A 27,987-nucleotide genomic window follows, 5' to 3' on the forward strand; every position below is an offset into this window, starting at 1 on the left:
TTATTTACAACCTAATAATTTTGGTTTGAGGGAAGGCAATTTTGGTACTATCCTTAGAAGGATATTTTAGTTTTTTAAATACAACCAAAACACTGTCTTAGAAATTAAACGTTAGTTTAAAAAAATAATACCATACTCAAATCTGTTTGTTTATGCTTTATCATACAGACAAACATACAAACTTTACAGTCCCCAACGTGAAAAAATATGCACAAAAAATAACAGAACCATTTTTCCCCATGAATTTGTTTGTCAGCAAAGTGCAACTGTAAGTCTGAGCATATATATAATTAGACAATGTTCCATTTGCATATGTAAATGCACAATTTCAGAAAATTGTAATACTGTGCTGTAAATATTATTCTTAGAGTTATTAATCTACTGGGGAAGTTTCATGATACCTGTTAGGTAAAAGTTTTAACCTATTCACCTCTAGCCAAAATTGATTTAAAATATATCAATGTGAATAATTTCATTTTTTATTTGTAACATAACACAACCACAACAAAGAGAAGGCTGACATGGACGTTCCATCGTGTAGTTTGACAGTAAATGTCTTTTCTCTGTAGCAGGAAAAATAACAGAAACATCAGCTTCCTGTCAAAGGAGCTTGTAACCCTTTTTACTGTTTGTACAGACAGCAGCAGCACAGCCTCCATACCAGTTAAATGTTAATGACCCTAGCCAACCTTGCCGCAGCCTCAGTTGCCAAAGGGGTATTAGAAGCATATAGTACAGCACATGATCCACAAATACAAATATTCCTCTGATACTGGAAGGACTTTGATGTTGAATCTGTCCAGGACTCCAACATAAATACACAAGACCGCACAAATACCCCCCTCTGGTCTCTGCATCCACCTCCTTTTTATCTGTCGTCACTGTGTTTCTGAACACCCACATACATATACACTCTAGCTCTAGCATTGACTACGTGCTGAAGTTGTAATGCATAGAGATAGTGTGGGGATACATTTGCAGTTATTGGATTTCTTGCAGTGTTATCCTGCTTTACTTGAAGGCAAAATACTGTATAGCAGAAGCCAATTAAAGCAGGATTGTACTGTTAGTGAAAAGCCTCCACACAGGTCAGTCCTTGAGAGTGGCATTAGGTGAGATCTGTGGAATGGAAACATGCAGTCAGCCATTACTCTTGCCCTGCCATTGGCCTTGTGTGATATAGGATGATGGTGACTTGACCTACACATCATCCACAATGTACAGAGCATTACACAGAAAGAGCTTTTGCTGATCTGCTTTTATGTACCACTTTTTTCGCTTAATCATTGACTAGCCTTGAGTTACTCGCATGACACAGCAAGAATCAATTCTCCTTCTGTATAATTATACAATCATTTACTCAGATTGTATTGAATGGAGTGTTTTTATGGCACCAGTTGCCAACTTTGTGTATTTGGGTCTGGTTTTTAGCATTTTTGTCAGAAGTTCCTCTACCAGAAAAAAAAAATGAAAATATGTCTTTCATTTAATTTATTCTTTTTATCAATATATAAAATTCTAGAGTCAAGTGGATAACTTGGTTAACATGCTTTTTATAAAAATGGTATTAGAAATGCTTGTACATTGCTGTATTAATGTACTCTTGGTTAGTTAGATAAAGACCTGATACTTCATGATAAATTGAATTTCTTTTTTGTATCTGAAAGACATTAAGTTTTAAAGTCCTCGTCTAAGGCCAAAGTATTCTTTTCCCAGCTGAAAACTCCAGGCACTCCTCAGGAAACGCCCAGCTAGGAGCACAATGGACATTGTTCTACACAACCCCATGCCTGCGACCAGCTGAGCCACCAAGGCGGGTGGCCATGTCGCCGGACACGAACGCCTTTCAGGGAAACTGAAGAATATTTTCTTTCTGAAATCAGCAAAGAGCTCTAAAGCCATTCTGCCAGTGGACAAAAAAAATGCACTAACACCCGCTAACATCTGGCTTTTGTATTTAATGGAAAAGGTTACAATCAGCACTCACTCCCGCGACAAATGAACTTGCAGTTGTCACAATTATTTATCGGCTCCAGCTCCAATCAGCTCCGATCAGCAGTGATGAAAATATGACATCTGGGCGGATGCACTAATTTTAGCCTCTTTGCCAGTACAATGCAAAGACCGGCCACCAAAGAATACCATCCGTCTCTGTCCAAGCAGCACTTAAACAGTGTTTAAACTTTACTCCGCAACAAGTTAGAGAGGGACTGAATAAATAATGGATATAAAAAAGAAGTGAACACCAGTAACACTGGCCTCCATGCTGCTTTTTGCCATTTGCCAACCTGTTTTCCAGTCTGTCGGTGATGTCAGACGAGATGCACCAGTCAAAAAAATAATAAAAAATAAAACTCTGCTGATTACTGGCAATGGGCTAGCAGTCTGTTGCCTGTTTCAACAGGTTTTCCTGTGTTTAAAAACCCGCATATATGCAAGAATTTGAATGGAAAAGGGGTATAACATTACACTAAATGTAATAAGTTACATCAACGTGGCGAATTACTTAAAATAGTTACATTACTTATGAATTTTTAAGAGGGTAACTAATAATTTGTAACCTATTACATTTCAAAACTAACCTTCTCAACACTGAGCTCTCGCTACTTCTTAAAAGCCTTATTGCTGTGAGCACATGGTCATAATTGAAAGTGACTTAGATAAGCGTGTTAACATTGTTACCAACAATCTCTAAATCCACATGTTGAGCTCACTGTCCCATTTTCACTGTTTTCAGCTCCTCCTCATCTCATTGAGAAACCCCAAGATGTCCAGAAACTCATTGATGACTCGTTGGTGTGGGAGTGTAAAGCCACAGGGAAGCCAAAGCCTTCTTACAGGTGGATGAAAAATGGAGAGAACCTGGAGTCTGTGGAGGTGAGATTTGCCAAGCACCAGTGTTTCTTTAGAACTAAAGATAAAGTTCTGCTTCCAGGGTTAGATTTAAGACAGCAGCTTTGGCACAGATGCTCATACTCTGTGTGGCTGAAAGAAGAGTATGAGCAACCATGTACTGTACTTTCAAAGCTTTATTGTGCTGTTTGTTCAAGCTTTATTGACTAATTACCATGCATTATTGTCTCCTTCATTACAACATGGTGCCTCCTGTGCAGCAATACATTATGTTATTCACTTCTGCAAAATAGCATTTGTTTCAAAGGAATTAGACTGTGTCTGCTGTGCTTTGCTGTGCTAAGAGACTCAACTGTAAACAGGCCAAGTATTTCATGCTAGTCTGGAAAGCACAGTGATCTAAAAGCCACTCTAATCTTCCCTTAAATCTGTCTTCGACAAGTACAGTAATTAATCCTGTGCCACCAAATATGAAAAAGTAGGATTCTCTATATAAACACTGTATATCCTACTTTCATTCTAGCTTCCCGCCCCCACTGAGTTCCCATTATGGGTACAACTATGAGAGATGAGCCTGTTGGGTCTCCGACCAGCCTACTTGTACGTCTAACTTTAACTCAAGTCCGTTGTTGGCAAATGCAATATATGATTCATCATATTGGATTACTATATCAGATCCTTTAGCCGGGTTGTTTGGAAAAGATTGATTGGGCACTCAGGCACAGCTTGCACCTGATAAATAAACAGACATTATGTTAATTTGCTTCATTATGCAAAAAAGGCGACAAACACACCAGAGGATATCGATCAGTACTTGAATGTTATACATGTTGTTGGAATGAACCCAGTCTGTTGTTAAATTACTGGAGGCAGCACTGCACAGCACAGCCTCTTTCTCATGAAAAAACAAAACAAAAAAGAACACATTTGGCTTCTATCAGGGAAGAATAATCAACAATCTGTTTAGCCAATGGCTAAAATTTTTTATTAAAACCTTTTGTAAGGTAACACTCTTGTGTTTGTTTACTACAAACAAACAAGAAAGCCCATCTGTTTTAATGTGTGAGATTATGTGTTTGTTTCTCTTATTAGATACTTTTAAAACAGTAAATATTAGATGGCTGATTTCTAATGCATGCTGTGCTTTTTTTTGTTAATGCAACATTACCCCTAACACTGCTAAATATGTCTAAATGAAAACATTCAAAACTAGAAAAATGTACATAGTAGAGAGCAGATCTCTGCCAGGCCGCATTTGCCTACATTGTGGCAGTTCGAGCTGATCACAACCACACTAGACAGTTCTTGTATTTTCAGCAAATGTGCAGCAGGTCATTTCAGAAGATACAATATAATTATGAGGATGAATGTATTTTTGTTAACTTAAACCCAGCCACAAATCTGTTGTCCATGTTGTTCATAACTGGACTTTAAACAGTATCAACTTTGTCTGCAGGCTACAGCACAACAAAGTGAGAAATATCAACAATCTACACAGTTAATTGGCCTAAATTGCCTTTGGCTCTGAAATGCACCAATTAGATAAACTTGCCTTACCTTGTCCAAAACTGACATTAAAAGAAACCATTAAACATCCCACTTTCTTACTTATGGTAGAAGAAGAAATATAACAGAAAATAACAAAATCTGCATGTCTACAAAATCAGGCAGGCAAAACACTTCCCTTTTGAAAAGTTCCCGCTATAGTACGAGGCTATGAGGTGGATGGATTAAAACCAGGTTGCAGCCATAGCAGCTGGAAGGTGGGCCCAACTTTGCCTGGTGGAATTGTCCCTCCTGGCTCCCTTACATTCAACATGGCAGCAAAGATAACAAAAACAGTGACATATTAATCTGGTATCGTGCTAAACTTTGGTGGATCATAACATATCGGGTATGGAATTATTGTGCAGATGCTCTGGTTCAAAATGAGATCAGACTTTTCTATGGATGTCAGTTGTTAAGAAAAACGAAGGCCAAAATGTGACCTGCAACAGACAGTAAGGCTTATTGTTTTTAGCCAAGATGATCTCCGGAAAACTTGCTGCCCCTAGCAGCCTTTTACAAGGAGTGAGGAGTCAGCAGACCTTAAAAAACAGTCAACAAAACAGGTTTTTTAACATAATGAATCACCACAACTATGAGAAATCTTTGAGCATATAGGCCTAGTCATTAATGTGCTCACAAAATATTAGGCTGATTGGTCCAGTAGTTTGTGCTGTTCGCTGCAGACAGGCAGATACACACATAGCCAAATGCATGAGTCCCTCCAGGTTTATGTCCGCTGGAGATAATATTCTCAAAAATAGGGGAACCTACTAAGACACCTCACCACTGGATTTCTGGATTTAAAGCAATGAATTTGTGATTAAAGGTTACAATGGTTGTGTTGATTTTTTCGCAGCAGATTTTCCTTTAACATAAATATAATAAATGGATATATTCAGAATGCATGGGTGAATGGATTAATCAGTGAAGGTGTTTCATTGTTTGAAATGCCACCATTAACCACAGAGGCTTAATGAGTGGAAGAGGGAAAGGTCAATGATGGAAGTAGCAGTGGGGAGAGGATGCACCATTTGTTGTTATTTATTACAGTGAATCAATTGAGACCTTTCCGAATGTATAGTTCACTGGAACGTATTTCTGCTGACAGCTTTATAAGTTTGAGCAGCAGAATATAGAGTGATCGATTCATAAAAATAATAACGTTATGGGCCATATCTGTTGTTGGGAAAAATTGACTATACAGCAGAGTCGACTTCTAGGGAGTCATGATATATATAGCTGAGTATATGTGCATTCAATTATTCAATGTCAGTCATTTAAAATATTTAAGAACTCCAACTATTTCTAGTGTTTCACTCTAATAATAGTACCTCTCAGACTGGTTCCACAATCACTGGGCTCTTTGTTGGACTGCCGGTTGACATGCTGCTAGGTTGTTCCAGTATGACTATTTCAGATGCACCCCTAATACAATAATAGACTCCTTGTTCTACAGGTGAAGCTTTGTATTACTGGCCTTCGTCAAAAAAAGAAATGGTTCATTGGAATGCTTATTTTCTTATGGCTCTTTTCAACTCAAGGACTTCACTCTCTGCTGCTTTATTGACAATGGTTGCAGGATTAAGTGGATGTGCAATTAAAGGGAAACTCCAGTGTGAAACAGGATTAGGTCCATTTAAAGGATTGTGGGACCACCACACAGCTGGCTTAAAGTAGGGTACTTGAACTGAGGTTATTCCTGTTAGGACTGTAATGTTAAAGCTCTTGGATTTCAAGAATGGATTATCAGTGCCGTAAAGTACATTTACTCAATTAGTGTAGTCTTTAAGCTACTTGTACTTTACCTGAATATTTCCATTTTATGGTAAAACTCTAAAAACAAAACAAAACAAAGGTTAGCTTTTTTTTGTCCATTACACTCAATCTCAAGAGAGTAAATATTCTTACATTAATTTTCCTTAATAAACAGAAAAATACAACAATACACCCTCTAAACTCAAATTTCTTTATTTCACCAAATTAGGACTAGCTTAATTGCCTTGTTAACTTGTTGTAAAACATAATTCAGATTAGACAGGAACAACATAAAAGTTGCCAAAATTTGGTTGAAATAAACCCTTAATTCACAGTTAGATTTGAAAATAAGCCATTTTTTGTCTCTCTCTTCCATTGCTGACCGACTGCTTACAGTCCTGTTGTGTTATCCCCACTCCTTGCAGTCATGCCATCTTTCGTGGCTCAACTGTCTGTTTCACCAGCAGAGACTGACCTCTTGTGGCACGTGCTGTGCACCACAGTACATCACCTCAATTCAGCATCTCAGTATTAGTTTAATAAAAAGATAATTGCCTGTATTTTTGATGGCATAGACATGCACACACTGGTCAATATAAAGCAAGTTATCGTCTGCAATGACACAGGATTCACATACTGTACAAGTGGTAAATACAACGACCAACTATGTTTCGATTTTGTGTTTAGTTAGCAACAATAAAACACAGATCAATTCAATATAAAACCAAACATAAATGCACACTGTCCATATCCAACTGCACATATTTCCAGTGTGGAATCTCAATCATACGTATCATTTGTAACAAAGGGCATATTTTAAAAGGCACAGAAGAGTTCTGCTTTTTGTTGTTAAAGTGATAGTTCAGGTTTTTGGACATGAAGTTGTGTGAAACGCTGACCATCTGTAGCTCTGATGTGACGGTGTCACTACTGTCAACAAGCCTCCTGTTCTGAGAAATGGTCCGTAGCTTACCGGAGAAAAAGTAGTTCTGAAGATGTACGGGGGACACATAACCAAAAGGTTTTAAGCTACAAAAAAAGTATGCATGTGTTTTGTTAGACTATTTCAATAATTTTAAAACATCCCCGCATTACGTCAGACCTTGCTATCAATTGGGACTATTTTCTGGCCAGTATCACTCCGCCGTGCAGGCCCGCAAGACAGCACGCCAACAGAAATCAAAAAGACAGTTCATCACCACGCCGTGCAGGTGAGCAGGATAGCAACGGCTAACGACAACTTCATCGGCTGTTTCCAACAGAGAACCAGTAGGCTATTATTAGTGAGGAAAAAGATGTACTAGCCCTATATACCTACTACTACAGCGCAAACACCGGCTCAGGCTCACGACACACCCTTGTCAGCTGCTGTAGGTAAACAGAGGAATACCAAAATGGTGCGAACTTGTGATTTCCCCAGCTGTAGGAATAAAAACATCGCCGGCTCCCAATTCCATCGGTTTCCTATTACAGATGTAACCCGTACTACTGGCCAGAAAATAGTCCCAATTGATAGCAAGGTCTGACGTAATGCGGGGATATTTTAAAATTATTGAAATAGTCTAACAAAACACATGCATACTTTTTTGTAGCTTAAAACCTTTTGGTTATGTGTCCCCCGTACATCTTCAGAACTACTTTTTCTCCGGTAAGCTACGGACCATTTCTCAGAGCAGGAGGCTCGTTGACAGTAGTGACACTGTCACATCAGAGCTACAGATGGTCAGCGTTTCACACAACTTCATGTCCAAAAACCTGAACTATCACTTTAATGTTGTAGAATACAGGATCAAAGTGTGCATGCCGTCATGCTATTTTTTTTTTTTTTGCTTGCATTCACAGTGAATGGGGATGAAAAGCATCGCCTTTCTCTAAAATTTTTTTACACCTAATGATGTGCAACTGCTACATTTCTCATTGTAACGTCCACATTTTTTGAATTAATATACAAATGACAGATGGAAATTACAAGAATAAATATTAATATTACAAACAAAAGTTTATTTTATGAAATATTGTTGGTTTAGAAAATGTGATTCACAAGGAAGACATTTTAGCCACTGCCTACACTGCCTACCATGGTGGCATGTCACTGACTGTACTACCGTAATACCACCCAAACCTAATCCGCCACAGTTCAGAGACCAGTGTTGTACTGTAACTCCGCTAAATGTATTTTTTATATCTTTAGTCAGTAGTTACTCAGATTCAGACTAATAATACTAAATATATTCAACAAATAAATCACCATGCATTATTATTGAGAAAGATAAAACTTTATCGATCCCTTGGTGATATTCACAAGCCCCCCCAGCAATTTATATATATTAAAAATAAGCTCCACCTTTCCCAGCTGTAACATTAAAGTGATGAACACATTAATGCAACAATAATCATAATTCAATAATACGTTATACATTACACCTTAAGGGGCCATTTTGCATAATTACTTGTTTACTTTTGCACTTGAAGTGTATATTTTTTTTCAATTTTCAAGTAAAAGTTTTGATGCAGGACTTTTACTTTTATTCACACTGTGGTATTGCAACTTTTAGTTAAAGATCTGAGTACCTCTTTCACCACTGTGAGTGATGTATTTTTTCCTGCTTCCGCTGTTAATTCAAGCTCAAGTGGAGCAAACAGGCTGAGCTTAGAGCTTTTTGTTCCCGCTACTGCAGAGTCACTGTTGAGCTTAGTTCATGTCTACTAGCAGTTCTTTATTATTCAGGCATGTACAGAAGGTTAATCAAATATCTGTGAATAGGATTTCATTCACAGTGAGCACTGATAATCTTCTTGTAGTCAAAATATCCTTTTTATGCTTCATGACATTAAATTTAACAGATTAAAATCAATTTCACATTACTTAATTGCTGCTTTTTCTTTCTTTTACATCACAACAATGATTATTTTCCACCTTTTCCGGATATCCACAGTAGTTGATTGATATTGGGTAGTCCAATTACAGATACTTTATAGAGTATTTGTTACATTTCAAGAGGATTTTAGTTGAGAGTCATCAATTTGTAGGTGTAGTCTGTTGGTGTAGATGTGGCAATTCACTATATTTTCTCAGAATAATTTGGTTTAAGTTGAACTGAACTCAGTCTGTGCAACATAGGTGAAGTCATGTTCATTAATTGTCACACTTACTCCAAAACAGTTGAATCTCAACTATGTGGTTGAAAAACGACCAATACTCTATAAACTATCCGTGGACAAACTAACCAAATGAAGTGTTACCTGATATCGTTATGACAATATAAATTGTAGCTTGTTTAAATGTTACAGCTGTAAAATTTGCATAATTGTAACGAAGGCTTCTAGTAATTAGTGACTTGGAGAAACATAACTGTAGACAGCAATCAAACCCAAGAAGCTCAGCATAAAACCATAAAAGTCATTCCTTCCATCCATCCATTCTTAAACATGTTTTTGCAGTTTAATTTCAAACGAATCAACCCAGTGTTGTTGGCAAATGACATTGCCAATCATTTTCCTTCAGCATAAGGCGTACAGATGGTCCCCCCAGGTCCCTGCATGAGAAACTGCTGATTTGAGAGGAACGTCATGCTTAATTAATAGCAGCCGTAAACGGGAGTGCTTTCCATGCACAGACTGATATACGCCACCATTTGCCTCCTTTGCCAGCAGGGATATTCGCCCCTGCACATCCAGAGCCGCAGAGCGTTATGGAAATTCAGGCACAACCTGCTCAAACACAGGATTAGTTTGTGATCTTTCAGTGAGGACAGTCTCCCTTTTCATGTGACAGTACCTTAATCCCCTGCGACTGGAGTTCAGGCCGCTCAGACACCCCTATGGAAATGGGCTGTAATGACATTACGGGTGAGCCCGAGGAAACACAGGAGATGAAGGGGCACAAGGAGGCAGAGCCTGACACGGCTGCATAGAGATGTATGAAAACTGCTCAAGGATTTAATGCTGTAGCGAAGGACTTGAGTGAGAACCCGAGTTCACAGAGATAAACTTATATTGGGGATTAAATGTCCAACAGATGCACTGATCCAACCGAGTTTTTAGTTCATCGGGCCCAGCCGTCCATAAATAGATCTTAATTTGATGGCTCAGTGACGAGCACGATTTCTCCCGCAGGCGGCCAAAAAACGATAGTCCAAACAGATGAAGAGGAGGTACAGCTTGACCATGTACACAGCACTTAGTATGTATAGGGCATACCTATCAGAAAAGCAATTTTCACAATGCATTATACCTCAGATGTTACAATATTCCTTCCTCTCTTATCCCCTCCTCCTGCTAAAGGGGAAACAGGCCCTGTGGTGCAGTCGGAGATATAAATAGGGCATGGTTTTATTTCACTCTCATAAACATGCAGATTGATTAGGGTCATTTTCTGCTAGCCTGCCTTCATCCACCCAAGCCTTTCCCTCCATTAGTGATGAAAACCTAGATTTATTGCCACGTCTGTCACTTCCAGACCATAATTCACTGGCCCACTGGCTGGCTGTTTTTATGTAGATGAGCAGTGGGAATAAGGCATATTAAAGGCATGTGTCTCTATGTCCATAGGAACGCATACAGGTTGCCAACGGAGCATTGTCAATCAGTCGTCTGACCCTGTCCGACACAGGAATGTACCAGTGCGTGGCTGGGAATAAGCACGGCGAGGTCTACTCCAATGCGGAGCTCCGAGTAATAGGTAAGGCATTGGCTTGGTGTGTGCAGATAGTGTGTGTGTGCATGGAGAGGTGTGTGCAAGCATACACTGGTTCATATTTGTCCTCAAGTTTGCTCCGTCTTCTTCCTCTTTCAATGCCACCGCATGACCTGTGGCCTCTCTCTTATTGGCCACTAATTGAAAAGCATTAATTATAAGATGAATGCATCCAGGTTGACAGTGATGTATGCCAGAGCTGCTCTGTTCGCCAGTCTTGCCCATTTGCCCTGTCAAGCCTGTCACTCTCCACTCTGGGCTAGCAGCAGCTCTCATTCACTATTCATCCTCCAGCATGTCTCATCCGGATCATGTTGCTGATAGGCTCAACACAGCTGAGTGTACTGGTCAAGCTCAAGGTGGAGATTGAAAAAAAGGATGTCAGGGACAGTATCAGACAGTTGCACACCTTTTGAAAAGGGCATATATTTTTGAAGTGGTTTATAGGCAGGGAGAGTTTAATGTGGGAATGATGAGTTGGTAAAAAGCTAAAGAACATGACATTTCTGTCTCTGCTGAGAATAATAATAAAGTTGAATCGATCTCTTTAACTCCCCTTTTCCCCTTCTGGGGTTCAGTAAAGTACTCTATGTATTTATTACTGACTACAGACTATAGTGCTGACCTAACGTTAGTCGCTGTAGAAAGTTATGTTATTTCTGGGTGGCATGTAGACAAAGGAACATTAGTCTTGATCTTTTCTGGCAAATGATAAGTCATGTCATCTTAAAAATATGTCAGCAACCAACCTATCTGTCCTTTATCACATCTCTTTAACATTACTGTAGAGATATGGAGAAAGCAAGCCTGGCAGACATTGTTGATCTGACATCAAGCTTACGCCTCTTGATGTGGCTATAAATAAGCTAGCTAACATTAGCTAGCATTTTGCTAACACTGACCCGCTTAAGATGCAACAATATATGATGTAATGTGTCCGTAACGATTGTGACAGTCCCCCTGACACATCTGTTAACTGTCTTCAAAATGTATCTTTCTGTTCAACATATAGGAGCCTAGCAGACAGCATTTCGAATTATAACAGGAAGTGAATTTGCATTTTCTAGGATGGCAAAGGAATGACCCATCCTACTCTCCCTATGATTGGCTAGTACTCGTTGGCTTTGTTGGTTGATTGGTTAAGTTTTGGCAAGAGGAGTAAAATTGGTTAGGTTCAGGTAAGAGTGTCAGGGTAAGCCAATCAGAGGCAGAGTAAGGCAATGTAAGGTGGGCCATTCCTTCACTATCCTAGGAAATGCAAATTCACTAACAGGAAAGGGAAAGTTGACCAAGCTTTTGCCTGTTCCAAGTGTACTCTACTGTTATTGGAGCACAGAGTGAAAAGTGGTTGGCCTTAGGAAGGTCTAATTCTTGCCATCACTATTTACCTTTTTTATGACCAATTATTCAGATTTTCAAGAATGTATAAAAATCTAGGATCTTTGAATTATCCATGTCAATAATAAAATGTATTTTATGAGGTCACTTTTATAAAATGGTGAAAAATTGTGAAAATTTTCAAAGATTAATTATAAATCTCATAAATATTCAGAGATAATTGGTTGAAAAAGAGATGTGAGGCTTTTTTACAACCACTCTTATTAATATGTTGCTCTCGTCTCAGCTGTTGCCCCAGATTTCTCCCACAACCAGCTGAAGAGCCAGACGCTGGTGAAGGTTGGAGGAGATGTGCTCATTGAGTGCAAGCCCAAGATGTCCCCTTGGGGTGTGATCTCCTGGCGGAAGGGCAACGAACCACTCCGGGAAAGTAACAGGTAACAAAACAATTAGATATTTTGTTCTGCCTTTACTCCACTATAGGCCTGATCCATCTTTGCATGCACTCTCATCACTTTAAGCAAGGTACTGTATGGATTCCTGGTGGCTGTGTTCATGTGTATTAATACAGACACATCTTATGCTAAACAACACTCTCTCCTTCCAGAGACACCATCTTGTCCACATTTTAATACATAACACACAATTTAGGTCATCTGCAATATGATGATGCCCCCAGCTGGTTGCAATATTGGACGAGAGTCACATATGATGTGAAAAAACTCAACAATTATGCTTTGCATTTTTGCTGCCACATTTATTTAAATCCTCCCTTGACTGAGCATTATACATACATTATAAAGGGAAGGTACACTTAGCTAAAAATGATTATCTGGAGTGAAATATTGTGTGTACTATTACAAGATATAATGCAAAATTCTATATAATAGTATTGATGGCAAAAGCCCCAACCTATTTTCAATTTATCTGTTAAGACAAACAGCATTTTGTGGGGAAAAAATACAGCCCTAACCATGAACTGATTAGATTTTGGTGGTCATAGGTAAAAGGTCATTGTGGCATTTCTTTTAATTTGGCACAAATGTCCAATTGGACTCAGCAATGAACTGATAAGAATTTGGTGGTCGAAGGTTGAAGTTCAAGGTCACTGTGACGTCACAAAACATTTTTTTGGCCATGAAGAATTCATGTGCTAATTCTGACAAAACCTCACACAACTGTCTAACATGATATAATGATGATAAAAGGTCAACACTTTTCTGGCCATAACTCAACATCATTTCTCAGGAACAATCTTGGGTGCCCACCTTGAAACTGTGCTGATTACATAGATCGTCTGTGCTGCCAGATCTCATAAAAACATAATTGAGAGTACTTGCCTACTCTATATTAAATTAATTGCTACTGGAAGGCAACTGGTTTTGTCTACTGTCACTTAGCAACAAATGATAGTTACAAGAAATAAAGTAATGGAGGCAAGCTTCAACATTATGTCTTCATTTAATGCTGCAATGATTTCCCTGATTTCCCTAATATCATTATAGCACAACTGCAACATAAGCAATGTCAAACCAAGAGTTGTGGTAAATGCAGTGGTCTTCTCACTAAACATCTGCAACATTATCTGCAACTACATCACATCAGATTCTCCATTAGCAAGGGTAACCACACAACTAAGAGTTTTTTTAGGCTAAGCCTATAAGCTATCTGTGCATGCTATGATATGGCAAAAACAAACTGACAGAATACCACTTACATAGAGTAAGTAAGCATCATGTATCTAACAAAATAGCATAGTGTGAAATTGGTAATGTGTAGCTTCATTTATATGGTATGATTACATTCACAGTCCCTCAGCCATGAAAACAACAGGCAGCACCAGCAGGTCCCATCTCGAAAAAACTGCTGCTACCATCAAAAAGTACAATTTATACAAAAAGCACATAGTTAGACTGAGGCCTACGTGTGTCAGCAGACTATATGAGCAATGTAAGCTAGTGGGCTACAATGCAATAATTTCATCATAATCCACAGTGTCTATTTGCTCCTTTTCCAAAAAAAAAAAAAAAAAAAAATCAACTGTTGAGTCAGCCTGCGATCATAACGTAAGTTGCCCTGTTGCTTGTTTTGATCCTGTTAACAGTGGAAAACAAGTGCTCAGCTGTGCAGCTTGTTATCGGAGGAGTGATGTTAATGAGTGCCTGTAGTAAACAGTTCATGTTTGGAAAAATGTCTTTGGGACAGGAATCGAGGACCTTGATTAGTGAGGGATGAGAATGGCTTACTTCTCTTTTTAACTGCTGTGCAAGTCAGTTCAGAGCCTTCAACTGAGAGTCCATAATGCACACGTGGCGACCACACTTCAACATTGGCTGTGACCGTTCACACTGATCACTAGAGCATCACAGCCTATGACAGGCTGTCAATCACCAATAGGTTAATAAGAGAGGCTGCGGTGGGGCATCCGTCAGCGACTCAGCACCAGCAACACGGCATTGTGTTCAAATACGTAGGAACAACAGCATGGTCTGGCCCACCCCCACTGCCAGCTCAGAGGGTGCAACATGGCATAGATGGGTGATCCATGGGTGTGACAGATACCACAGAATGTCTTTCTGTCCATTAGAGTTTACTAAGATTTTTATGGTGTAGGGTTGTCTGTCCTGTTCTTGTAAGCGTGATATGTCAAGAACGCCTTTAGGGATTAAATGATGAACTGATTTTTGTGATCATAGGTCAAAGGTCACTTTTACCTTGCATCTGGCTCCTTCTCATGAATGCAATATCTCAATACCTTGGGGAAATTTCTTCAAATTTGGCACAAATGTCCATTTTGACTCACCAATGAACTGATAACAATTTGCTGGTTGAAGATTAAAGTCACGTCACTGTGACCTCACAACATAATTCAAGAATTCATATGCTATTTATGACAGAACTTTACCCAAATATCTAACAGGATAAAATGATAAAGTGATGACATTTTATATCTAAAAGGTCAACTTCACTGTGACGTCATAATGTTCTGTAAAAAACACGTTTCTGGCCATTATTCAGCGTCATAGCTCAGGAACAGAAGGGTAGACATTTGGCCAGATACTGAATTAGTGACTCTAATCTTGGGTGCCCACCTTGACATTGTGCTGATTGTATAGATCTTCTATGCTGACAGGTTAAAGATGTGTGTGAAGCATTCATGTTTTCACAGACATGGATGTAAACTATAACTGCAATCTGACAGGTTTGCAGCGACATAAAATCACAAGGCAGTAATTCCAGTTTAAATTTGCAGCTAACTCATACATTTTTTTTTATGATTGTGCTGGATGTGCCAGCTATAGATTTAGATGGCACAGGCACATTCAGGCACATTTGTGACTACGTGGGTGGTCTGAAAGTTGGCTTGCTCTGCTGCAAAGTAGTTTTGCACAAGGGATCATTGCCTCGTTGCTCTGTCAAAATTGTCCCATATAGTTGGGTGCCTCGGTGGCCTAGTGGTTTACGATGCTATCTCTATAATAGCACCTTCCCAGTAGTTGAGTCCTGCTGAGGACCTTTCCTTTTCATTCACTTCTCTACTGTAGCTTTTCAAAAAAATTAACGGGACGAAAATGCCCTGAATACTCCCTTATAGGGATGAATTGACTTCTGTACTTTCGTAACATATTCAATTTTTAATGCAATGCGAGGTCTTCATGATCATTTATTTCTCAGTCAGAGAACTAAGAATGTTTAGAAATTCAAAAGTATTGAAACAAGGTTCCACCGAAGCCTCTAGTCATTGTAGCATATTTTATTGCTGTATGTCCATGGAGGGATTTTGATGCAGTCCTTAGATGTGGTAAAAACAGCTAAGAGAAAAAGCAGCGTGAAGCCTAAATGAGTAATGGTTTATGGGGTTTGCTGTGTTTTATCTCCAGCTTTTTAGTGGTGGTCAAACAGACCGGCTGCTGAGTAAATTCAAAGTGCTAATCAAGTACTTTTCACCTCAGCAGGCCTCCAGAAATCAAATTATTCAACTTCTGACACCAAGTTTCTGCAGAACAGAGGGCGATCTCAGCGCCCTGCCACGTTTGACCCCCCGAGATGTGCTGTACACTACATGTGATAACTTTTGCCAGTGTTTGTGTGTGTCTGTTTAAATGAAGTGTGAAGTCTGGCCCAGTAGCCTCACTGCAGACAGGGGTCATCCATTGGGTGTCACCAGTCTAGCATGACTCGGCTGTGACAGCAGGGCTGTGTGCACAGTGTCTTGCCAGGCTTTGCATATATACAAAGCAGTGTTGTTGCTTGTCAAACAAAGTGGCGCGGAATTTGCATAGTGGTTTCGCTGCTGGTGCCCTTCACTCGCCCTGTGCCACTTCCATCACACATTTCAACCTCTCAGCACCTGGACCATTTTGATTCTGCTGCTTTGAATTCATAGCTGGGATTGATTTCACATTTGTCTTTGGTGTGACACGAATTGACGTCGTCTTGAAGTGATAAATGAAATGGCAGTGTCTGTCCCAAATGTTAAATAGATGCCTTGTGACGCTTTGTTTTCCTGAAATTCTACCACTGCATGTACTTGTCCTTCAGAACTCTCACTTATTCCTATCTATAAATCACATAATGACCAACTGCTGTGATAAATAATTAATGATTTAAGATTTAAATCGTTAAAGAGTAATTAATTAATAATTACCCTCAAACAATTAAAATGAGGGAATTCTTTTTCTTTTAAGCTGTAAAACGGATTTATTGCGGCCATTTCCTTGAGTTCTTGAGAATCATGATAATGGACAATTAGTAAATTCTTTAACTCCGTCTTAACTCAGTCTGTTTGATGCTCAGAAGTATGTTTTAATACTTTTACTCACACTTAATAAATGATATTTGGCTCAGACCACCTGTGCCGCTGCTTCAGAATGAAGAAGAAAGAGGCACAGATTTGAAATTAAAATTCCACACTCCCAGCTGTATTACATTAAAAGCAAATGTTTTGCCATGATGCTGGACCGTATTGCCAGCTTGGAAGTGGAGTAACTATTTACGGAGCTTGAAAACACATGCCAGAGCCTTTAAATGTGCCGATTACAGATCCCCCTTACTCTCTTTCCTATTATGTCCCGTCTCTCTCATCTGTGACACACGCACACACACACACACCCCTGTGTTGTACGCCTCATAATAAAAATGTTCAGCATCTGTTGTGGTAATCGTTAGAACAGTTGTCTTTTAAACGGCTCCCCAATAATTGCTGTCCTGCCTGTAGGTCGACTACAGTATTCCGCCTTATCCTCCTGCTGGTTGTTTTGAAAACCAAGAGGCTTTAGTGAAAGCAGGCTGCTGATGCAAATGATGGAGCAAACATCCTGGTTTCACACATCAACTGTGTGATAAGCACCAGTATTATATTTCTTGCTTGTTAATTGCATTTATTTCCCTGTAAGCCTTGATAAAAAAGAATCGTGTTTGTTGTAGGCATGTGTAGTCTGTAGTCTGCGTGCATGTCTGAGCAAGTCTGTTTAGTTATGCACCTGTACAGAAAGGTGTGAAATCATAGAGGAAAGCTGTGAACCCCTTTTGTTGAAGATTAATTGCCTTAATTGCGTTAGCACTCCACAGTGGCTTCAGCGGAAAGGGAACTAGTGTCGCCAGCTGGGTAATCCATCTTCATAGCAGCAGCCCCCTTTTTTTCTGCAGAGGACCAGCAGAGGGGAGGGGGTGTCTTATCTACCCCAGACAACCCTGCAGGGACGAGGTTTAGATGACATCAGCTGGAACAAAGCAGCTGAGAGCGCAGAGCGGGAGCTAGGTCTTGCTGATGAGTGTGTAAGTGGGCCGTGTCAGCCATGGAGAGCAGCCCTAAAAAACACGGCATTTCAATATGTCACTAGCAGGAAGAAATCAAGTTTGTTAGGCTGCTCACACCAGACACACTCAATCAAGTGTCCGCTCGTGAGCCGCCACAGGATGTGCTGACGTCCTGATGTTCCTCCCTCATGCATTAAACGGCATCTTTTAAAGACCTTGAGTATTTATCTCTATCGGCTTTGGCAGTCATGCAAATATTTGCGCTGGATCTTTCAGTCCTTTGAAGAAGGTGTTTACCCCTGGAGGGAGGCATTAGAGGGCTTTGGGTGTGGCTGGGACAAATCCCCTACTTTTGTTTTCAGGCGCTAAACCACACAGCAGATACATGTTGCCTTGTGTGCTTTGGTGCACATTAAAAGAAGAAGAGGGTATAATAATTTAGTTTAAAATATAGTTTATTAATACATAATTGTTATGCTCTTTAGCATTCATACGCAGTTCCCTACCTCTGGGGAGCTGAGGGGACAGTGAGAAATTCAGCATGCCCCAGGTATCCATGGCGATTCTATTTAGTAAGCGCAGTCCAAAAGGTCATACATCTAAAATAGGTTTGAGATATGGCAATGTGATGCAAATGCTTTATGCTAAAATTTTTATTGTACTGTATTTCTAGGTTATGCATCATACCTCTCAAAAAAGGGTATTTATACTGGGGGGGAATATGAACCCTGCTGGTGGCTACATTTCCTGGGGAAGCAGAATTTGGTCCTTTATGTGTATTGTAATTGTTGAGGGGAGATGATGCTCCAAGAACAAAATGCACCTGACAAACTGCTGCCCAGTCAAAATGCCAGTTGGGCTCCCATTGTGTCTGTTAGTGCCCACCACAGATGACATACCATATATCAAAAACTCTGGTTTATGCATTGATCTATTTATTTCAAATCCCAATTTACTCCAGTTAATTAACAGTTATTGCTAAAAAGCAGTTTAATGACATTTATGAAAAGATTTCTCATTCAATAAATCATTAACCTTCTCTGAGCTCTGAACAGAGCCAACTAATGATGATAGCATTCGTGACATTCAAAAGCTCAATTTAGGAGTCCAGGATTCCACAAATTATATTACCTTTTACAGGTTTTTTTCCTGGTTCAAAGTGAGGCGGAGGTAGTAACGTCCTGATCATGTGCACACACATGCATTAGTAAAATGCCTTCAAAGTGCTCAAACACTTCTATAAGCAATGGATTTTAGGAGTTCTAATAGTTATATGATGAAAAAAAATTGTAATTATTATTAAACTGTGGCCAAATCATTACAGGAATAATCAGTGTCTATAATGTAACTCCTGGACATTAAATATTCATCTGCAATTTTCTGTAGTGGTCCCAGTGTATTTGGCCGTCATGATCTCAGATGTATAGTAATGAACATATATCATGTTTTAGCAATGTCTGTTTGAACTTTTGTATTCCATAAAGTGGGGTAAGTGTAATATTAATCGCCGTACAGGACAGCAGTCAAGCACACATGCAGAGGTGCATTAAGTGGAGTTCACAAATGCCGAGTTTGATAACCGTTTGCAGTTGGCATTTGCCAACTGGTTGTGTAGAAAGGAATCATGTGATCTATCAGCTGACTGCTTTCCATCACTCAGCTGATCCATCAGTTGATTGGACTGCTTGAGATCAGCTGATGTAGCTGGGATGTGAGCTGAGCTTGACATCGTGTCGTGCCTGAACTAAAGCTATGCTTGATATTTGGCAGCGCTTTTCCTGGTGCACTGTGCAGATTACAATACTGTGCCACCACATCAGCTTAATGCTGCAATTACAGTTACAAATGAGAGAAATCGACCAAGTGTAACGCTTGTTAGAAAATAGAGTTTTTCATGATGACACCTGTCAGAGAGAGGTGGGGCAATATTTGATTGAGGCGACGGCCTTGTAGTTCTTAATGCAGGTAAAAACCATGTTTTAGGTGTCAATAAAAAAATTGAAAGTTTGCCTAAAATAATTGTATTGGCGATACGCTGACGTGTCTGCGAAACAGTCTGCTTTGATGATGTGTAGGACCTAAAATGGTGCTGATGGTTCTTTACAGGTACTATAATGGCGCCACTATTTATTCTGCAGATATGAGCTGGGGATCTTCAATGTGTGTTTTTTATGTCTTTTAGTGGGCGTTTTTTTAAGAAGCTGAGAATACTTTTATGTTTCAAACATTCTCTATTCCTCATATGATTTCAAGCCAGAAACTTCTATTAGCTACTGCAGCACGCCTATTGAAATGGTGAACTGCGTGGAATTGTATGCCAGTGTAAGCTGTAGCAGTCAATTTGCACTTGGGAGTGTAACCATTTGAGTGACATCTTTGAACAAGGTGAGTACAGGAAGCTTGTTGCCAAGGTAACATCTGTTCAAAGTTTTATCAGCTCTTTTTTTTATCCCATATTAGTGGTTTCAAACAGCTCAAGATGTCCCAGGGCACATAGGAAGAAACATAAAGGAAGGTTGCTACCAGAAGGAGGGGGAAGCTAGGAACTTAAATTAATGTCTCCCAGATATCAGCAATGTAAAAATTCATATATCACGGCTTGTCTTAGTAAAGCTGTCAGAACCATCTCTGTGGTGAGTGCGAATGCAAGTACTTTTTTGGGAAGTTGATTCAAAGCTATTGAAATTCACAATTCTGAAACTGCTACAGTGTTTAGTCTTCACTTCTATCTGGTAAGGGACTGCTCATTATTTATGAGAGGGAGGGGATGGGGTGGGAGAGGCATGTCAAATAATTTTTTTAAGTAGGGAATGTTTTTTATTTTGGCTAAAGGGAGGGACATACAACTCGAAATGGTTGTAATTTTTATTTATTTTAAATACGACCTGAACCCCAAAACTCCTGGTGGATTTGAAAGGCATGCTCTCTTTAAAACTACCCATACTATTCAGCATTTATCATAGCAAGAAACTGAAAAACTAAAATTAGCGTCAGATTTTCAAATTATACATGACAGTCCTTGAACAAATCATGCAAGACTAACACTTGGTCAGAAAACATTACCAAATCTAAACATATAATAGTGATAGGCTGTTTGTTAAAATCACTTCATTCTACATCTAATTTAAAATTTTGTCAAAAAAGTTTGCACTAATCAGATACTGTGAAATATATATGAAATTCCCACATGCATGAGAAAAGTCATGCATGTAAGATGCATGCATGTGTTTTTATTGTCCCTCCCGAAGCTATAAATATTTTTCCTTGAGCCTCCCTCCACCATAAATTAGTTATTAGATTTTTAAAATTTAAAAATATATGAAATATATAAAATATATGAAAAATATGAATTTGTATGTCCCTCCCCTAAACCAAAACAAAAAAACACAAGAACCTCCCCAGTGCTTGCCTCCCCCTTTTTGCATCACCTCCTCATAAATAACAAACAGTCCCTAACTTTATCTTTTTAACATCAGAGGGTAGGTTTTTTTAAAATCTAAGGGATGGTCAAGATTGCAAAATTTAAAAAAAAAATCCCACTCCAGCCACCCCCACTCCTCTGACAGGTAAAGAACATTCCCCAGTGGTATATAATTCTTGCTGCAGATGGAGATAAAAAATTAACAATTACACATGAAGATTCTATAGTTACATACTTTTACAGTAACACAAGTTTCACCTCCTTTTACTAAGTGGATCAGCTTAGTTCCTGATGCATTTAGAACCTTGTGTAAAAATAAATGCACACTGTTGCCAAGAAATCTCAGAGCAACCATTGTCTTTCATGGCCTGCTTGGCCAGTGACCAAAACAAGCCTTTATTGGTTGGTTTGGTTGTGAAGTGATGACAGAAACACTAATCTTGTTAGAAAACACTATCTCTCTCCAGTAGTTAAAAGTGTCTAAATCAGCATTGCCTCATTCATCAGTGCATTCATGATGGGTCAGTACAAACAAGCTGCGTCTTCATCACACATTACAAGTAAATCACTGCTTATTCAGACAATCAGTCAAGACAGCCATGGGTTACAGAAAGCTACAGTAAGCTGGTTTAAGACTAGAAATACTTACACCACTGGCTTCTGGCCAGATGGCAGGAATTTTTGGCATCACAGGCCAGAATGGTTGCTGTGGTTAGGACAGGATGTGTCAGAAAAGTCCTCTGCAAAATATTTTGTGTTTTGAGTTTTGTGGTTATACAGTCAATAGAGTACAATGTGTGTAGGATAAGTTTAAAAGTTAAAGTCAAGCCAAAAATATGTCATAGCCCTTTTGCCTCAAACATCAATACATATTTTTTCCACTTTTCAAAAAAACTGCACATAGCAATTGCTGTGACCTAAGAGCAACTTGCAGAAGACTTCCGTCCCTTTACAACATTTTGCATCTGGGAGGATCTATCAAGCTGTGAGATTCCATTACACATGCAGAGCGGAAGCTAGGCTAACTAGCTTTCCCTGAGATTAGAATCACAACTAAGTGTAACACGCAGAATCAAACATAGGGAGTGCTCAAATAACATGGCAACAGCAACAACGTTGGTTGTAAGCTGATTAAAGGAGCTGTATGCCACATTGGGACTGAATGAATTTGGACTGCCTTCACACGACTCTCAACATGGAGGTGGCTAAGCTTGCGGCTAGCAGCTAATGGTGCTAACAGTGTGAGCAGTGCTAACACTGGCAACAGTGCTGACAAAGCTGTCAATATTAGTATCATGCTTTGGTGACAACGCCGCCTTGTCACAATGGGTAGGACACCGCTCTGAACTTCCATGTGCAAAAATGAGGAGAGCCTGAGGCAGAGAGAGCAAACCTGCCTGCCCTTCCATGTACGCCTTAGATAGGGAGAGCAGCACCAAAGAATGCTGCATGTAAACCGAAAAAGAATGTTTTCAAGTCTTACAGGTTCCTGAGAACTGCAGGTAGCTCTAATGTTTATTGTGTTTATTGCTGTGTGCCACTTTGCTCAGCTTCTGGTCGATACAACAGTGATTTCAGCTTCCACCGCTTCCAAAAAACATCAGCCTTCATGCGCTGTGGATGCACAAAATTAGGAGGACGGGGTTATACCCATTAGTTCGGTGCTACCAAACACTGGCCCATGTCTTGTTGGTGTCATTATTCCAGTCGAACATCGATGGGACAGAGTTTGTGGCTCATACTTGTTTACTCTTAGCATTAGTGATGGTTTTGTTATGCACAAAATGATGGCTGCAAACCTCAGTGTGTTGGGATAACCATATCCTCCTGATTTTGTGCATCCACAGGGCATGAAGGCTGTTTTTTTTTTTTGTTTGTTTGTTTTTTTTGGAAAGCGGTGGAAGCTGAAATTGCTGTTATATCGACCAGAAGCTGAGCAAAGTGGCACACACCAGTGGTTATTAGAGCCACCCACAGTTCTCAGAAAAACTTGTAAAACTCGGGAAGATTGTACATTTTTTAATGAACATGCAGCATTTGTTTGTTTGTTTGTGTTGAGCAGCTCTGACTGAGACATGAAGGAGAGCAAAAAATAGTATGCCAACCACTGGTGAAACCGAATGTGCATTACAGAGCCTATTAAGTAATGTCCCACCCCTCAAGTGTAGACTGGCCAATCATAGCGTGACATCACCAAGTTCTAACCAGGGTCTGACAATAATACAACTTGCTTAATAGACTCTCTTGTAGTTATTTGAGATTTTTTTTATAGTTTTTCCAGTATTTAAAAATCTGTGAGATGAAGAAATCCAGTCAAAAGATTTAATAAAACAACCATCATTCTCATTGCGCAGTAATTCCTTATTTCAACATGTCCAAATTACACTTAAATTTGTCGTAAAGGAAACACCATTAAATCTCAAAGTGGCCACCTTCAATAGCTTGATATACTAATGGCCTAAGTCTTCACAATTTACTTTGTAAAATCAACTGCCGTCAGGAAATTGGCCAAATGTCAGCCCCTGCTTCCACCCATATTTCTTTTTTATCACCTGTCACAAATTGAGCTCAGATGTACTTTGAGGCCTCTTTAATTCTGTTTTTTCCTTTGCCAAAGTATTGACACACATATTGAAGAGCGAATGTACCGCATGAATCAGTGAGCATGAGAAATTACTAGTAGAGGATGTTCTCTGACTCATTTCGTGCTCGGAGCTGTTCAGAAATCATCTGCTAGGTGTGTAGCTTTAAGTGGTGTCTGTTAATGTCGGAGCTGTAGATGCGAGCTTACGACTTAAGACTTTTTCGAGGGGCTCACTGAGTTAAACTGAGAAGACACAAGAGGGCATCTGTATGTGGCCTGGATGCTGATTAGTCCATTAGTCTGTAGAGAGAGCAACACTTGCTGTAGCCAGATTTCTATCTGTAGTCATGACTCACGGGTACACTGTCCCTCTTGCATATTGTATGTTCCTCCTACATTGGCAGAGCAAATAAGCATGGCTGTCACGTAAATGAAGAGATGTCTCGCAGAGTGATCTCCATTTATAGGCCCATCTGCTCTGCCAGACGCACTCCAGAAAGAATCAGTGTCAGGAGAACACCAAAACTGTGGAAGAGGCACAGCAGCCAACTTTGCATTAATTTACTTATCGCATATCTTCTTATCGTTCCATGATGCCTTTGTTCTGTTTCAAGGAGATTTTAATAAGAGCCTCATCAAATGTCTCAGGGCTTAATTTTTATGAGGACTTGGAATTAATAAGCGTTGTATGGAAACAGGTGTGTTAATAAAGGTGGTGATTAAATGATCCGTGCAAACGGACGGCCCAGCACTGCTATTTCATTCTCCTTGTTCTTAGGCTGCATGATGTTATTCTTATTAAAAACACTGTTTATCATGTTTAAATGTCACTTCACATTTTTTCTCATCAGCTCTCTAATTCCCTCATTTGCCCCTAATTGAACATCTGCTTGTGAAATGGAGTTCTGACTCTCTGTGGAGGTTAGCAGTGTGAATGAGCAGTGCCAAGACTGAATACTGAAAGCTTATGCACCCAGAAGGACTTATTTCATTACCTTGCCTTGAGGAAAGGTTTACTACCTGACAAGGCTGCCGCGGACAGCTGACTAGTGCTTTTCATTTTGTCTTTGCCTACGCCTCTCCACCCTGGCTGTAGCTTAAAAAGCCATGTGAAGGAGTGCGGTCCCCCTTTGCCTGAGAATGGGAGCAAACGGAGGATTAGTGCTTTGCTGATCCTGGCAGCTGCAGACAAACATCCGACACTGTTCAGTGCTTGCACACACACACACACACACACACACACACCCACATACATCCGCATAGCAGATTACTGTAAATGTTTTATTTATCCAAACATGTCTCAGAGTTAGGGCTGCTCAGGAGGTGGAAATAATCTTATAGGTTGTTTGAAACCTCAGTGGGCACAGCTATTTTCTTTAGGAAGGAAGGTCAGGGTAAATGGCTTGCTTGATTACTAATCAAAGTAAGAATAGAACGTGTTAATAGAAAATCCTTCCCTTTTTCAAATCCATTCATAATGTTGGCATTCATGATTTTGGAAGGTCAGCAGGGGAAGCTTACCTGGAAGGCTATAGGCAAATATGACTAATTTAAACATGAAGGACAATGGCTTCATGCTAACAATCCGACCCAGATGACTTAATGTGGCCTGACTATCCTCCGCCTTGTTTTGTTTTTTTTCATGCCGTGTGTCCAACCCTTGACATTGGCTGCTCAAGTTAGTACACTGTGGTTGAATATGAATCACAAGTTTAATGTATTTGTGGCACCATGTGTGGGACATGCTGTGATCACTGCTGTCTAACAATGGGATGGATCATAGGCAGTTACCTGTATTAGAGACATAGGGTTTTGTGGGCTATACAAGAGGAAATTGCAGTCAGACATTCTTATCCATAATCATCAAAATTACTTTTTTATGCTTTTGTTTATACAACATGGTAGATTATGCTTTTATAGACAGTTCAGATCTAATTTTTGAAGCTTCTACTTGTCTTTAAAAAATGGTGTTTGCTAAGAAGTGGCTAATCACGCCAAACACTGAAACTCATCCAGTCACTAGTCCACCTCATAGCCTCATTAAATGCACTCTAACAAAGTTTTTAACTCAAACTTTCCAACTTGTAGATTTATCAATTTAGAATATTTTCAATTTGTAGTTAAGTTGGACATTTAGAGGTTGTGACGTTAGCTTTTACACAATTACATTAATGCTCTAAAAATCATAAAAGTGGTGATCCTTTGTAAAAATTATCTTGTTGAGCAAATCGTGAAAGTATCACAAACTTTTGCAACAGCTTTTTATCTGCAGTAGTTCGAAATCCAACAACCAGGGCAATGATCTATTGTCCAACTCATCTCTCAACTGACCCACAAACAGCAGTCGAATCATAGCTTAGCAACTAAGCAACGACCTGTCAGCCTTTGGTTTTCTCCACATGCTGAAGCAGTGCATATGGGGAGTGTGGACTCTGCTGTCTTTGTGTGTTGCCTACCCAAATGTACTCTTGGTCTTTGATGGATTAGGAGAAGTTTACAATCAACAATCCCGGCCCACCTTGTTATCCCAGAATGACAAAAGGACAAAATAACAGTTTACTCTTACAGGTTTCCTCATTCAACGTATAGCCTAATATGTGGACTACCTACTTTAACACTGCTATACAGAAATAATTCTTAATTTTCATGTCTTGGATCACCATTGAGGATGCTGACTTTTTTTTTTTTTTTTAATTTTTAGCACAATATCATGAAGCTATCAAGTGCAAATTGAAGACCCTTTCAGTCATCATGAAACCAGAGAGTCATGGAGCTAACATGGCTTAATTAGCTAGCTGGCTACAACTGATAAAATCTGCAAAAGAATTTTGCCTGACGAACTAAGGCTACGTCCAACCATTGCTACATTTTAGGCCTTGCATCCATGCTACTCTGGAATTTTGGAACCCCTTACTACTTCTGAAAAAACTGCTGACCCAGTTGTAATTTCAAAACTTTGGGTTGTGTTTTAGTCTGGACGGGGGAGTGTCTTGAAGGCCTACCGCTCTGATATGTCACAGTACTCTAATATGTCGCAGCACTAGCTTTGTAGTCCTAAGTGCTATTTCGTAGGCAAGTGGATTTGCTTGAGTTTCTTGAAGAAGTTTCATCTCTCATCCAAGTTCTGACTGGTGCGGAGTTGCAGGCTTTAAACCCTGTGTGGGTGTGAACCCTTGCAGAGTTGTTGAGGTCACATGTGAGCTCTGAATTTCAGAGTCTATAAAGTCACATGTTTGTCACTGACCTACCTGGCCATCAGGTATGTCGTTAGGGTTAGGGTTAGATGGTTGTTAACAATGGTTAAACAAAGGAGGAGGAGGAAGCCTCTTGGATGAGAGGTGAAACGTCTACAAGAAACTCAGACAAGTTGAGTTGCCTACCATATAGCACTTGGGATTACCATGAACTTGGTGACTGAGAATTCTTATCAACATACTAGCTTTGTAATGACTCCCAGTCTGTTTTCTGCCGCCTTGACTGCCTTATACTCATGTGTTACTTTCAGTAACAGTGCCACCTCAGTCTAAGCAAAGAAATCCCTGGTCTTGCTTTTCGCCATTTTTGTTATTTTTTCTGTAACTAAGTATCGAACTGCAAAGTAGATAATCTGCTTCCTGTTTACACCCAGCACAGCCATCCCTGGTGTTTGTGGGCAGTCAGCTTATATGCGTTTTCAGGCGTGTTGATATAAACATAGATTATTTCTGAAATGGTGCTAAAATGTTTGTATGTACAAAGATAGTTTTTTGTTTTAAAAACTGCTTTTTACAATAAAAATGTATTAGTGTTGATGTGGCATAACAGAGAGATAGCTTACCAATTAATAGTGGTTTTTAGTGGTTTTCCAGACTTCAATCCTGTAGCAAAACACTGAGCTTAAGAAATGTTGTGTGTATTACACTTGTTTTCAAATGAGCTAAAGGGATGTATGTGTACTGATCAACCTGGTAATGTTTTTCAGAAAAGCTTAACGATGGGTCTCTGACTCAGCCACTGTTCACTATCTGATGTATGACTACACTTCCACCCTGC

The 27,987-nt window shown here is 39.5% G+C and overlaps 1 protein-coding gene across 2 annotated transcripts in view; it reads left to right on the forward strand.

The window, feature by feature from the left end:
* cntn4 (contactin 4) overlaps window positions 1-27,987 on the forward strand; it is a 216,130-nt gene that overhangs the window by 147,989 nt on the left and 40,154 nt on the right. For both annotated transcript variants that reach the window (XM_033626983.2, XM_033626984.2), the window contains exons 9-11: window positions 2,738-2,877; window positions 10,708-10,837; window positions 12,477-12,627. In XM_033626983.2, the coding sequence (XP_033482874.1) occupies window positions 2,738-2,877; window positions 10,708-10,837; window positions 12,477-12,627 (421 nt within the window). The remainder of the gene's footprint in view (window positions 1-2,737; window positions 2,878-10,707; window positions 10,838-12,476; window positions 12,628-27,987) is intronic.

Source organism: Epinephelus lanceolatus, chromosome 1, assembly GCF_041903045.1.
Source record: "Epinephelus lanceolatus isolate andai-2023 chromosome 1, ASM4190304v1, whole genome shotgun sequence".
Lineage (NCBI taxonomy): Eukaryota > Metazoa > Chordata > Actinopteri > Perciformes > Serranidae > Epinephelus > Epinephelus lanceolatus.